The sequence below is a fragment of the Diadema antillarum genome, unplaced genomic scaffold (genome assembly GCF_040938485.1).
Source record: "Diadema antillarum isolate AM-2024a unplaced genomic scaffold, OU_Dant_1.0 seq00000550_RagTag, whole genome shotgun sequence".
NCBI lineage: Eukaryota > Metazoa > Echinodermata > Echinoidea > Diadematoida > Diadematidae > Diadema > Diadema antillarum.
Genome location: NW_027271495.1, coordinates 807,870 through 821,475, shown reverse-complemented (window position 1 = coordinate 821,475; position 13,606 = coordinate 807,870). Strand labels below are relative to the sequence as shown.

The window sequence follows — 13,606 nt, the reverse complement described above, 5'->3', positions numbered from 1 at the left end:
ATGATGTGAGATGCATCCTTTCTTGATGGTCATTTCCTGCTTTGTACCTTTTCTGTCGTGTATGGCTTTATGTTGTAGGTTTTGTATTACAAAGTAATGTGCAGCCATATTAGGGGAATGAGCCTCATGGGTCATGTCTTGTACATCTTAGGTGTAACTATAAACCATGATCTGTCAGAAATGTAGTCTACCAGTACACCCGCGCAGAGTTAAGTGCATTTGTATGCAGCACAGTCAGGGGATATGTGGGATACTGAGCTTCAAAAAAATTTTACATGTGTTATGTTATGAAAGGTAAGCGTGGCTTCAGATCATGTTGGGAACACGTATTTTCATATTTGTTTTGTGGTACTTACCACAATAAAGCAACACACAGTCACAAATGTGGGTTCTTACTGTATTGGACTGAATTTGAATGAGGAGAAAGGATTGCCAGCTGGTTCATTGAAGACAGAGTACACAGCTGGTGGATTTCATCATTTTTGTTCATGTCTTGCTGGAGGTAATAAGTGTAGCTTGGACTAATGGACTAAAAAAACAATTTCATGGTGCAGTCGTTGCAGAAGAAAAGATGCGCTATCCTCCTTTATGATTTCATGTCATGTGTTTTGTTTATCTCCCTGTGATTTTCTTTTGAAATCATACTGCAGCAGGTTTATGGGTTGATGTACACTTTTAGTGTCTCCTAATGAAACTTGTCCTGTCTATGGGTGTGCGTCAGTTAATTATCGGGACGGTGCTCTGTGATCCGTAGGGTTTTCTGAGTCAGGCCTAGCAAGAGTCGGACTTGAAAGGCGCGAGAATGTCGTAAATGACGGTCACCTCCAAAAGATTTGAACGCTTTCTGGCTTGTGAGCACGTACATGAGTTCCTCGGCGCTTCGGGCAAGAGAGACAAGGGCCTCGAATGCCATCTTTGGTTTTGATGCCGTTTCTTTTCCGAGCGTAGGAATGAACAAAAACCACCTTTATGATAGTTCCAGTGACCATCAGGTGACTCTGGGGGCTTGAAAACCACCGTCCTTGTCATGTGATCAGTTGTTGCGAAGATTTACATGCTTTGTCAGTGTTCTTCAGATTTGTTTTCTTTTCTTTTGACCCTATTTATGACAGATTCCAGTAGTTGAACAAAGAAACTCAGAAACTCGAGGGTTTGAATTGAAAAAGAAAGAAGAGCAAGAAATGAAGAGAGTCTCTATCAGTAGAATAAAGAAGCAGAAAATGTTGAATTTTTTCTATTAAGAGAAAATAAGCTCAGAGAGCTGTGAAGATGTACAAAAATTATCCTGTATTTGTAATTTTATATTTTGCAAATCACTGATGTACAATATTTTACAGTTGTCGTGAACGTAAGGGTTGAACAACTAATCAACTAAAAGTTGCTCAGCATTGCATGTTGTCAAGTCCTTGTGGTGTGAAACAGATTCTCATCAAGTAGGTTGCAAACGTGGTCTGTGGCGTTTGTTTATTAGATGAAATCCTATGTAGGTACTGTATATTTGCCATGACCCTTGTTTAGCGAGAGCGTGATATTGAGTACACCATAGTGTTGTTGGCGGTGTGAACAAGTCCAAAGTTTCCATCAGAGCATGCCAAGACTGTGGATGGCTGCATTGCTCACTAAGCCGTCTGTGTTAGTGTTCTCATATCTCAATTGGAGTTTGTGCCGACAAATATACTCAAGAGTGTGCTGAAACAATGTAGACTGTTACGAAAGATAATGTAAGAACTTTAAGCCTGCTGTACACGAAGGCTGGTATGCAGTTACCACTGGTATACTGTTTAGCTTGTGGGCAGCAATTTTATAATGTTCTTTGGGTATTGTATCTCATTGTTACCACCACTACCACATTTAAAAATAATAATAATAATAATCAAATCAGCTTCTGTGGCTGTAAATAAGCTGTTTCAAAAGCATACACATTTGTCTGTATATAAGAGTGCAGTATATTCACAGCTTTTCATAACTAGTGAAGCAGATTCCCTTGAACTCAGAGGGATATAGCATCAGAATGTGGCATAAAGTAGTTGTGCCCAGATGTCAAATTAGTCTGACATTATACAGGATTACTAGTAGCTCGAGAGAGTGTACATTTTCAATGTGAATTGGGGAACAGGTTTTGCAAAGTGAAAAGCTGTGACTGTCAGCTGAATAAAGTTGCTACTTGTGATTGAATTTACCAGCTGACGGGATAGATATGAAGCCAGGCTAGGCAAGAATGTGCAAGCTTTCCTGTCGCAGACTTTGTGTCGAAGGAAATATCACAGAATACATTATGACAATCTCCAGGATATGTGATGACGTGTCAAGGAAGCTAGTTAACCCATTCCATACTGAATTCTGAAATGCTCATAGACTTAATATGCAGACCACCAGGCTCCCGTATGGAACGGGTTAATAATGTGAGTTTGTAGGATGACTTCCCGCTCCCCGGAATCAACATGGTATATTGGACTTGAGTTACGCAATCTTATGGCAGCTGAGTCTTGTGCCGATGCGTTTTCCTTGTGTTTTTATTTGACAAGTCACGTACATGCTACATGCAGGCTGTTGATCAATATTTTTATTGTTTGTTTGCAAATTATGTACTGTGTAGGGCAGTAGGTTTTGCCTACAAGATGGATGGACTGATCTTTGTGGAGAGGGGAGTTTTCTCAAAGCCCCACCTACAGTTGTAGCCGGATGACAAGTGCTCATTATGCAATCAGTGACGTGTAGATAACTTCTATGATATAATGACATATGTTTTCACTGAAAAATAAGGAAATCCAGATGTTGGTTTGTGGAATATTTGGAGCTTGAAATGCACTCTAAATCAAAATTCTATTTAACATTGTGTGCCTTTGATTACTTGCCAATATAGTTTATGCATGTGTACAACCATAATGAGCAAATGATGCTGAACCCATAAAAGGGGATAACATAGCTTTCGATGTTGTAGCTGTTATGCATTGTCTCATTTTCCTTGCTGTGATTTTGATCAATCTGATCGACTTCAAATATGAAAGTTTTGTGTAGTCCTTCCAGTGGGCTGCAAAACTTGAGCAATTTCAGTTTGTTGCACATTAGAATACTCTGTCAGCACTTGTTGCTGCTATATTTTTGTGTTGCCATTAAATGTGTTCATGCAAAGTAAGAATAAAGAGGGGATTGTTTATTATCTTGTACCGTGTTTAGATGTATGACCTTTTATACCCCCACAGTCTGTCTCAGCGGAGGCAGTAATGACAGTTTTGCTGTGTTAGTTCTGAAAAAAAAAAAACAAACCGGATACTTCCACAAAACTGGAGTGGGAAACAATAACATTAACATTGACCATGACACCTATATTTTGTAGTAGGTAGATGTACATGTAGGTTCGGCAGCACTATACAACATTGGATGAATGTATTGCAGCTAAATCTCTCCAGTTTGTAAATAAAAAGAATGCAGCAAAACTCCTTTCAATAGCCTAGTGTAGGTGTCTGGATTAGGAAATGATGAATTCCTTTGAATGTAGTCACCAGAAGGAGTCAAATGTAAATGTTGGTTGACGTTGGAGACGTTCATATATCTGTGTGTGTGTAGATACGAAACATACTTTTGTTTCCACGTAAATTCTTAATCCAATTCCTAAAAAAGGTTGGCAGTGTTAATAGCATGTTGCTATCACTTTGATTTCAGAATATCTTTTGTTATACTGTATACGCCAAATATTTCGTGAGGTTTTTATTTTCACAAATTTCGCGAGTCAGGTGCTATTCGCGAAATTAATGTCACACAAAAATATGGACTCTGATCGGTATATATGAATGTGACATATGCCTATACTTTTCTCCGTTCAATACAGAATCCACGATCACGACTTTAACCACTTATGAAATCATCGGGATGTCACGATTCGTGAAAATTTAGACTCGCTAAATATATGGCGTGTACAGTATGTTGTGGGAAATTTTGCTGTTTAAATATTTCGTGGAAAGCTTTGCTGAAGAAATTACAAGTCAAAAAATAAGATCCCTTTTCGGTAAATATTTTCTTAATTTGTTCTGCAAAGCTCCACCTGTTTGCTCCTGAATCAACAATAATCAATGGAAGGTTTATATCTTTTATCTCTTTATTTCAAGGTAACTAGAAGAAATTCAAATAACAATTCATGTAATGAAACTGGAGTAGTTACTGGCAATAACAATCACATCTCCACTGCAGCTGCAGTCAGGGTGCTTTGATAAAGTATGGAGATGCAGCGGTCCAGTGGATTGCACGTTGGCGTTCAATCCGGAAGCCCAAGGTTCAAGCCTGGCTGTGGCACTTTGGTCCGTGAGCATGGCTATCTATCATCAATACTTTTTCTTGGCAAGAGCTGTCCCTTTCAAGTGCGAGTTTTCTCCTTATTTTTCAGTTGCTTTCTTGGCATAAATTTGAAAGGTATGTATGTCATTAACCTTTAAAACATCAATATGAGAATGAAAGTGTTTTGTTCATTTGCAGTATCAAGCATACCACTGAATAAATGGTGTGCATTGTGCATCAGATCATACATTCTAAACCCCTGTAATGCTTTAAATATGTTTCATTGTAGTCCTAGCCTGTTTTTTGCTGTCTTGTGATCCACAGGTCTTACAATTCTTTAAGAGAGTAGAGAACAGGATTGAGTATGAAGCCAAAATTATTTTTATGATGCTATTGTCTATGTTTTTTCTTTGTAGTTTGAGTTTTATATAGCTTTTAGCTCATGGTCATCTGTAATGACTATCTTGCAGTGACGACTGCCTAGTAATTTCCTGAAGATACACTGCTGTGCTCAAAGCCTAGGCAATAAAAGAGTCCTATCAGTGTATCTGAAATAAACTCCTGTAGTACATGGGTCTGCAACAGCTAGACTATGCTCTGTAGATTTGAGAATGATGGTTAACAATGATGTTTGAAATCAGTTCAGAACCTCTGAAAACGTACATTGTACAGTTTGTCTGTTCTTTGAAGAGTTTCAATGCAGAAATCAAATTGCCTTCCAACAGCTTTCTTTTTTTTTCTTCTCTCTCTCTCTTCTCTTTCTCATTTCAGCAAACAGAGATTTCAACCAGGATAGCATAAAGCTTGAGAGTCTTTGTTTTGTTTTGTTTTTGTTTTGTGTTTTGGTTCCCTTCAAGATAATCATGCACGACTTGCATGCATGCAGAATGTTAATTTAAATGATCCCGATTCAGGATACAGTGTGTAGTTGTATGTGAAGCAACTATGGAAGAACAAGTGAAGCATGTGGCGTGAAACAAGTCATGAAATGTTCCCTCTTCACTGAATATACTTTCAGTAGGGAACATCGAGAAATATATGCCTACGGCGTGAACCTCTCCGCACTTCCCTTTTTTTGTTTGTTTCTTGCATGTAGGTGTAGAAATATATCCAAATAATCTTTTGATAAAGGATTGTCGTGGCATATTATATATTACTGTACAGTGCACTCCTATTATAACTCGGTCCTCCAGACCGACAGTTTTCTTTCGTAATTTTGAAATTTTATAATAACTGAACAGTAAAGTGCATTTTCAAAGATATATAGATGATAATTTTGAGACCTGAATTTTGACTTTGTTGTAATGAGAAATTTGTTATAACTAGGTTTGTTATAATGGGAGTGCACTGTACTCTGTTTTCACTATCATGTATGTCAGCTTGATGAAAAGAAATAGAGATCGGGCATGATTACTGTTTAGACCAGAAACTGCTGTCCATGTGTGGTTTGTTGTCATACAGGATGTACTCATTCACAATGGCTCTGTGTGCGTGTTCATGTGTGTGTGTGTGTGTGTGTGTGTGTGTGTGTGTGTGTGAATGAAAGAGAGAGAGATAGAGTGTAAAGTACTTTTGTATAAGTGTCTTGCGTGTGGGAGAGAAAGGAAAAGAGAAAGTTGGGAAATGATTGATACTATGTGCATGTATTGTATATGGTGTGTGTGTGTGTGTGTGTGTGTGTGCGTGTACGCATTTTCAAATGTCATGAAACTAGGTTTATCTTGGGAGTAAAATACTAGAAAAATGTGAGTATAAACTGTGAGCACCCTTGTGTGTCGTAGGTCTTGAATCATACAAGAAAATCCTCTTATCATGGGTTGGTTTTTTGTGTGTGTGTGTGTTTTTTTTTTAGCGGGTGAGAGTGGATAGTGGATACGGTGTATCTAAGCATATATTTAATTATGAACATGGAAATAAATGTGGCACATTAAGGTCCACATTCCCTCAATGATATTGCAAGAAGTGAAAGGGAAAAAAAAAACATTTTTACCACCAAAGAGTACATGTACACTGTATCAGAGATTTGTTTCATATTTTCACAAAGTTTTGATTTGCAGCTAAGCTGGAGCAAATACCTACGACATCTACTTCCGATAACAGTAGGGTATTTCAGTACCAAGAAGAAAATCAGTATTTCCCCCAACGATTCATTTGGTATTCTCAGTAGCCATGACGATGATGGGTAGTTCTTGCGATGAATCTGATAATATATCTGTCTCCGCTTCACAGCCCTTGTCAGAAGATGGGCGTGAAGTGATGGTGCAGTGATAAGAGAGAGTGAAAGACACACCTGAGAGAGAAAAATGTAAATGTTCTTGATCACTGATCATACCATTTTACATGGTCTTTAATCACATAAGCACATCATGTAAGAAAGTAGTTGCTTACACTCGGATGCACTGTTTGCAATGACATCGTATGAATATAAAAACAAAACAATCTCATATAATTCTTTATAGTGAATGCAGTATGTTCTTCTCTACTGTATGCACATGTCCATATAAGAAAATAAAATGATAGCAATAAAAAAATATAATAGCTGGCTAGTCTACATGATATCAGAAGTATTAATGAAAAAAATATTCTATGAAACTGCAGTAGTACTTTTTCATCATCACAAAGTTCTCCTATCTACAAATATACATTGGCATCACAGGAAACAAAAAAGTGCCGACATTCTTTGAAGAGAATAGTAATTGACATTACATTAATTTCTCTTTATACATTAATCATAACATACAGAACACTCTGGTTCATCAGAATGTAGTCCTTGGCTAGTGTCACTTCAAGATATCTATAGAGTGCATGTTTGACTGTCTGCTGGAAGACAACGGTAGAGTTCAAAATTTGATTTCATTTGGCTTTCGTGCATCATACTGTTAGAAAGAAACCACCTAATGTACAGCTTAGAAGATGACCGATTTTGTATTAGTCTCAGCCGTAGCCACCATTAAAGTACACTAATGAAAAATGACCAGCTATAGTGTGACAAGCGTACAGACACAAAATCTCCATGGTAACTGTTACCTTGGATTTCAATTGCTCAGCTCAAATATTAATTATGGATAAACCTTGATTTTTTTTCCACATCTGGTGTTTGGGAAGTTGTCAAAAGATGAAATATGAATAGCGGAAGCACACATTTTCAGATTGCAACAATTGATAATTCAGAGATGTTCTTGAAAGCATGTTTACTATGTAGTTAAGATTATGAAATGTAAACCTTTACACATGTAATAATGACAAAAACAAACTTGGTCTTTTTTCCCTCCTGAGAATGGAGACCTAATGCTAACTTTTCTGATCTGAAACAGAGGTTTTCAACTCAATCTGATCAGAGCTTAGGAACTAAATGCAAAAACTGTCTGAAATTCACCTGCAATCAATGAACTGTCACGAACAAAACAAGCAGATATTGGACAGTTTAAGCTGATTCTGAAAAAAGGCAAAGACCAGTACCTTAATTTCATTGTACTCCTTTGCCTTGCTTCCATACTCATATAAACATAATATCGCATCTCGAACCATGTCATCACGATTTAAAATGTACCAAAACCCTGGAAATCAAATTTGTGTACACATAGAATACACACAAACGAAAAAACCCCAGCCATATTTTACTGGTGACAGCCCCTGAAATTATGCATATTTTCATATATCAGATCATACCTCTATAACAATTTGACACTTGTGCTCTGCGTGTTTATGTTCTACTCAGTAAGCGCCAGTACTGATGTGTGCGCGTTCTAGCAATACCTTTATGTTGTTACGAATAATATCAAGATTCCGTGTTGATCGGTTAGCTGATTGTGTGCATGCATTGCATATTACTATCTTTCAAGACTTAGTTGAAAAAAAAAAAAAAAAACATTGATAGTGCAATCATTCAATTGAAAAAAAAAATCTTGTGATCGACTAGTCTATTTCAAGTCACATTTGTTTTAGTATACCTGGTAAAATTCACATTTAAACCCCAATGAATAAAAATCGCAGTGACAAAAAATTTTCCGTATTTTGCAGAGGGCATGTCTCAAGTATATTCTACAAATATAGCAAACATAATACTCAGGGTATTGGTACACTTTAAAATGACATTAATCCAACACTTGAGGAGCCATAGAAAATGTTAAATCTTAGTAATATCTAAAAAAAAAAATATATGTATAAAATCTGCATATATCATCCTGTTCTTTTATAGTGATCAATGGGTAGATAGATCCACCAGTCTTTGTGGATATGAATAATTCATAATTTTAATATGTACACTGGGCGGCGGCATGGAAAGACTTTAAAAAGGCATATATCTTTCATCAATATCAAAAAGAAGCTACAAAATGTACATATGGCTGCGAAAGGATAATGCATATATAGATATCGACTGCACTCAAGGCACACAAGAATAGTACGGCTAAATAATATGGTTCCTGTCTTGATAGGTTTTGCCTGAAATAATTCACTGTATACAGAAGAGGCATTGCATTTTGTTCTCACTTGTAATTAAAATAGATTATCCACTCTAGGTGAGGAAATCTGTTAGTTTACCCAAATCATATGTCAAGACTATTTCAATACCTGCGCAAACTAAAAGCAGAACAGAGGATCAGAATTAGCATTTATAGCCCATCGGCCTACAGGAGCCTGCAAAGCCCAGTACATGTACGAAGTCGGTGCGAATTTGAGGTTCTCACAGATAATGGGCTACGGGCTTATATTAGAGCATAAAAATGGCACCATTCAGGTCCATCAAATAGGCCTATGACAAATCATATTATTTTACAGGGCTCATCACTAACTTTTTACTCTGCGGGCCTGTTCACGCTACTGATATCTTTGAATTTGAAATTTCGGTGCCCGAAACAGAAATGTATTGGACTGAAATAAAAAGAGAACGGAACAATTCATTTTGAAGCAGAGATGATCAATAGGACTGCAAAAAGATAACCTTTATGATAATATGGTGGCCCAACAGCAGTTTTTTAGTGTCCCCAGTGGCCCCAGGCCACAGCTAATGTCAAGCCCCGATATACATATATATTATACAAATATTTGATCAGAATATACACACAATGCAACATATGTACTGCGTCTCATTCTTCTATAGAAGAGAAAATCTCTGCAAGAGTAAGTATATAACAAAACAATAGATAATAATGATCATAGTAAGAGTCCAACATGTTGCAGCTGCAGAAAAAAAATCAGTAGAGCAGCAATAGCATTACTGAGTAGTATATTCCCTTATGTGGGCTTTGCATAATTGATATGGTAACGATGTTAGACATATCTTCACCATGTTCGTGGGTTTTGAGAGACAACGTGTTTGATGGAAAGGCCTGCTTGGCACACACAGTGTGCATACCAACATCACAGTTGTATCATGTCTCTGGAAGCAGTTTTAACTCCTGCAAAACATCAAACTCTACAAAACACTATATTTTATGGGACAGGCTGCTGAGAACAAGACATACAAATGTACTTTATAGCTGGTGAGTGCTATTATGAAAACCAGTTTGACTCATCATGCCATTTCCCATCTAAATCACACACTTTCCATTTTTCTCTTCTATATCTTTGAATGAATCACTTTTATAGGGATATTTGGACCAAATGTCCAAACATGTGGCTTCGAAATAAAAACAAGAAACAAAAATAAAACAAAGTGAAAGAAAAGAATGTGTTTCTGCAGTCAACAATGTGCAAACAAAAAAAGATTTTGTTCTCCCCATTCCTTTGTATTTGGGTGTGTAGGGGGAACTGCTAACATTTGAGCATCACTCATTTCTTAACGGTAAAAGAGCTACAGCCATATCTAACTATCTTAGATTTTACTCACATTTATAATGAAGATAGGGCACAAGAAGTCTGTTGCTGTAAATTGTCAATGGGCTGTCATTTAGAAGCTTTTGGAAAGCATGTGGTAATCTTTGATAACAGTTTAGATTAATGATACTACTTAACAACAATTCAGAAATGATGACACAGCACAAATATGATAACAGAAAATTATCAAAAGTCCATAATCATAATGACATTAAGAACTTCCTTGACAACAAACTTTCAGTGGAATGAATACAGAAGATGATCCTATCAAAAATAACAAATTAATGTGATATTAGCTTTTCTTTTACTCATCAATTATACTTAGTAGCTCTCACTTACCAGCTCTTCCAATAACCATTGACACAATTAAAAAATTCATAGAAATTACAGTTCATACTAAAATGTCACTCAAACTGGTATTTGATATAAGTTGCATAATTAGGTCATTATTGCATTGCATTTTACATGGGAGATGTTCCATAAACTTATTTCCGACATATACAAAGTTATAAAAAAAAGGCAATGGCTCAATGATGTTTGAGCACATACTACCAAATGATTTTGACAAATTTGTAACTACATAAAGGTCCTGCACAAACTGTTTTGTATGACTGAGATGTTTTAAGCAGTTTTTGTGGGATATTGTGACCAATTTCAATTTCAAAAAAAAAAAAATAATAATAATGGCTCATATTCTTTTCTGTAAAGTACACTCTATACCTCAGCAATACATAAATTCACACCATTCAAAAACAGGGAAAGTACACTGCCTCCTTGCATACAAATAGTACACTTACTAACATTAAAAATGACTGTAGCTTCTATGACATTCTTCAGTTTTTGCTTCAGGTATTTACCTAAATTGTTGTTGTTACAATCGATAAACATGTTTAAGTCTTAAAATCAATCCAGTATTAAAATCAATCCAGTAGAAAGTAAAAAGATGCTTCATTCCACTCTGTCATTCAGGGCTCTTCTGCATTAAAGTTGAGATCAGACATAAGTCAGAAAATTAAGCCGAAGTCTCTACATACTGAATTCTGATTGGCCAATACCCAAATAATGGTTGATTTCCTGACTTGTGTTTGATTGCTGCTTTTTATGCAACAGGGCGTAGAAGATGGGTACATGCAATGTCAAAGGTCATTGCTAAGTAGTAAATGAGTTTATGCTGATGGTAAACTTGCCCAAACTATTAACCACTGTTTAATGTGCAACTTTGCTGGAGTGTTCCCCCAACAGATGATTGGTGGAATGAACAGTGCACTTCTTACAAAGGAGGGGAACAGTTGGGATTTGCTCAAATCATTAAACATTTATCTCGTCTTTGAAACCTTAATGAAGTCAAGTCTACTTGTTTCACGTCTGGTATAGACGGCACATCAATACAAACAAACAGATGTTATTACATAAAGGATGGGCCCACAGAAAAAGAAATGCAAAGTATAACTGAACAAAAACTGAAGAATTCTGTGGCAAAGCTGTATGTGTTGTAATACAGGAGAATCATACAGATATGACAGATATGAATCCCACAATAATACAGCTGAAACCTCTCTTTTTTTTTAATTGCATTCCAAATCTCCAAGAATGATTTCAGTGTACTTTCCTGTTATGTTGCACTTTTCTGTACATATTTTTCTTAGTGGGTGATGATAAGCTAAAACATTCCTCTACATTTCATGGCAAAATCTTAAAATTTCTTTCCATCGCTTGAACAAACAAAATGAACAAAAAGAAATAAAATACTGAATGAAATGTGACATTTAAAACTATTGTCACTATTTCACAGAGCCACACAAGCACTCATTTGGAAGCCTTCTTGTCAAAAAACCCTGTATCAAACAGTATGCAATTAAAGGCTACTTTCCCCCCTCGAAAGAAAGAAAGAATGAAAAAGTAAACATACAGCACATCATATTTTTCAATATAATGTATAATGCAATACATCCTATACAGACAATCACCAGTACCAGCGTTTGATAACACAAGATCTATCAATCAAATTGAAAACTGAGTACGAAAAGAGCAATTGCATTGCATCTTAAAATTGATATATCGGGATTGAGTTTGGAGGAAATGCAGCTGATTGCCATGTGCATTGTTGCAGGGGTCCAGATTCAACTTGTAATATCCAGCAGTCGGATGAAACTTTCCAACCAACTCCTGCAGTGCACACACTGTCTATGAGCACTGCGAGAAGTTGATAATGGAGAATGGGGAGGTTGTGGGGAGGGGTGATGGGGGAAAATTGGACAAGTGGGAAGGATGAGGGAGTGGGGTTGGGGCTGAGGATGGAAGGCGCTCAAATTGAAGTTATTTCCGTTGAGTCATTCAGGGTGAGAAACTCTACGAACTGTGCGGGGATGACCCCGCGGCGACCCTCGTGCTCAGCCGTCCACCAATCCATGGAGTCCTGACTAAGAATCTTCAGAATTTGACCAGTGGAAAGACTTAGCTCGGAGGGTCCCTGAAAGGTGGTAGAGAGGAAAGAAAGAAAGTTTTCAAAAAATGTTATCTCTTTGTCCATCTCTCCTCCCTCAAATGGACATCTTTTCCTAAAAGTCATTCACATCTAGTTTAGTTTTTAGTTTATGTTATGGTCGTCTAATTGCACTTTCGCTATGCACATACTCGTACAATGGATTGATCAAACTTGAATTGTTGGGGCAGGGAACTTTGATTATTGTTTCCATGTCAGCAAACTCCAAGAATGCTAGATTGTCAGCATTTTGCAATGCCATCTTCTAAAGCTTGTCTGCTTTTTGAGATCAAGATCCTGTTTTCACAATCATTAGATTGCATTGACTGCAGGAGGAATTTCTGCAGAACATACACCCAGAAATACAAAAGGGATATCTGACTTTTTGATTCATCTTTTCTGTTATCAGGTAAGACAAGGCAGAAGATTTGAATTACATGTAGATTAGACAGGAACGAATACCAAATAAGACAATCAATATAATTATCATGACAGCAGCATCTTGACTATTGGTTTTTGTCAGTGGGTGCTGAACTGAATGATGTGCTGATGTCCTACCAACAAGAGGGGGTTTATGTTACTCTGAAATTGCCACTTTAATATGAACGTCATAATTGATGTTTGATATTCTTACCAAAAATTTGTCTCTTCTGGCAAAAAGTAATGCTGGAAAGTCAAATTTCATCAATCAATAACCTATCTCCATCGATAATTGATGACAAGATATTCACGCAACTTGATATCAATTATGATGTATGAGAGTTCTGATAACATAAAACACAAATTACATTTTTCTATATCCATTCATCATATCACACGATGCATCAAATGTTCATCATGCAAATCAAGTTAATATCTCATTTTAGTAACCATATCATAAACCATGCCATTAGGTATGCAATAATACTGCAGCAAAATAATAATAACACAAGTCATATTTTTACACTAAAGAAAATGATAGAAACAAGAAAAAAGGTAGAGAAAGAACACTGTGACACTGGTACATGTATAATGCAGAAGTATTGCAATATTTTT

The 13,606-nt window shown here is 36.6% G+C and overlaps 1 protein-coding gene across 1 annotated transcript in view; it reads right to left on the bottom strand.

The window, feature by feature from the left end:
• Positions 1-11,294: 11,294 nt before the first annotated feature.
• LOC139734913 (proline-serine-threonine phosphatase-interacting protein 1-like) overlaps positions 11,295-13,606 on the bottom strand; it is a 91,516-nt gene continuing 89,204 nt past the window's right edge. Inside the window, exon 13 of the mRNA XM_071645693.1 lies at positions 11,295-12,559. Coding sequence (XP_071501794.1) covers positions 12,395-12,559 — 165 coding nt within the window. The 3' untranslated portion in view covers positions 11,295-12,394. The remainder of the gene's footprint in view (positions 12,560-13,606) is intronic.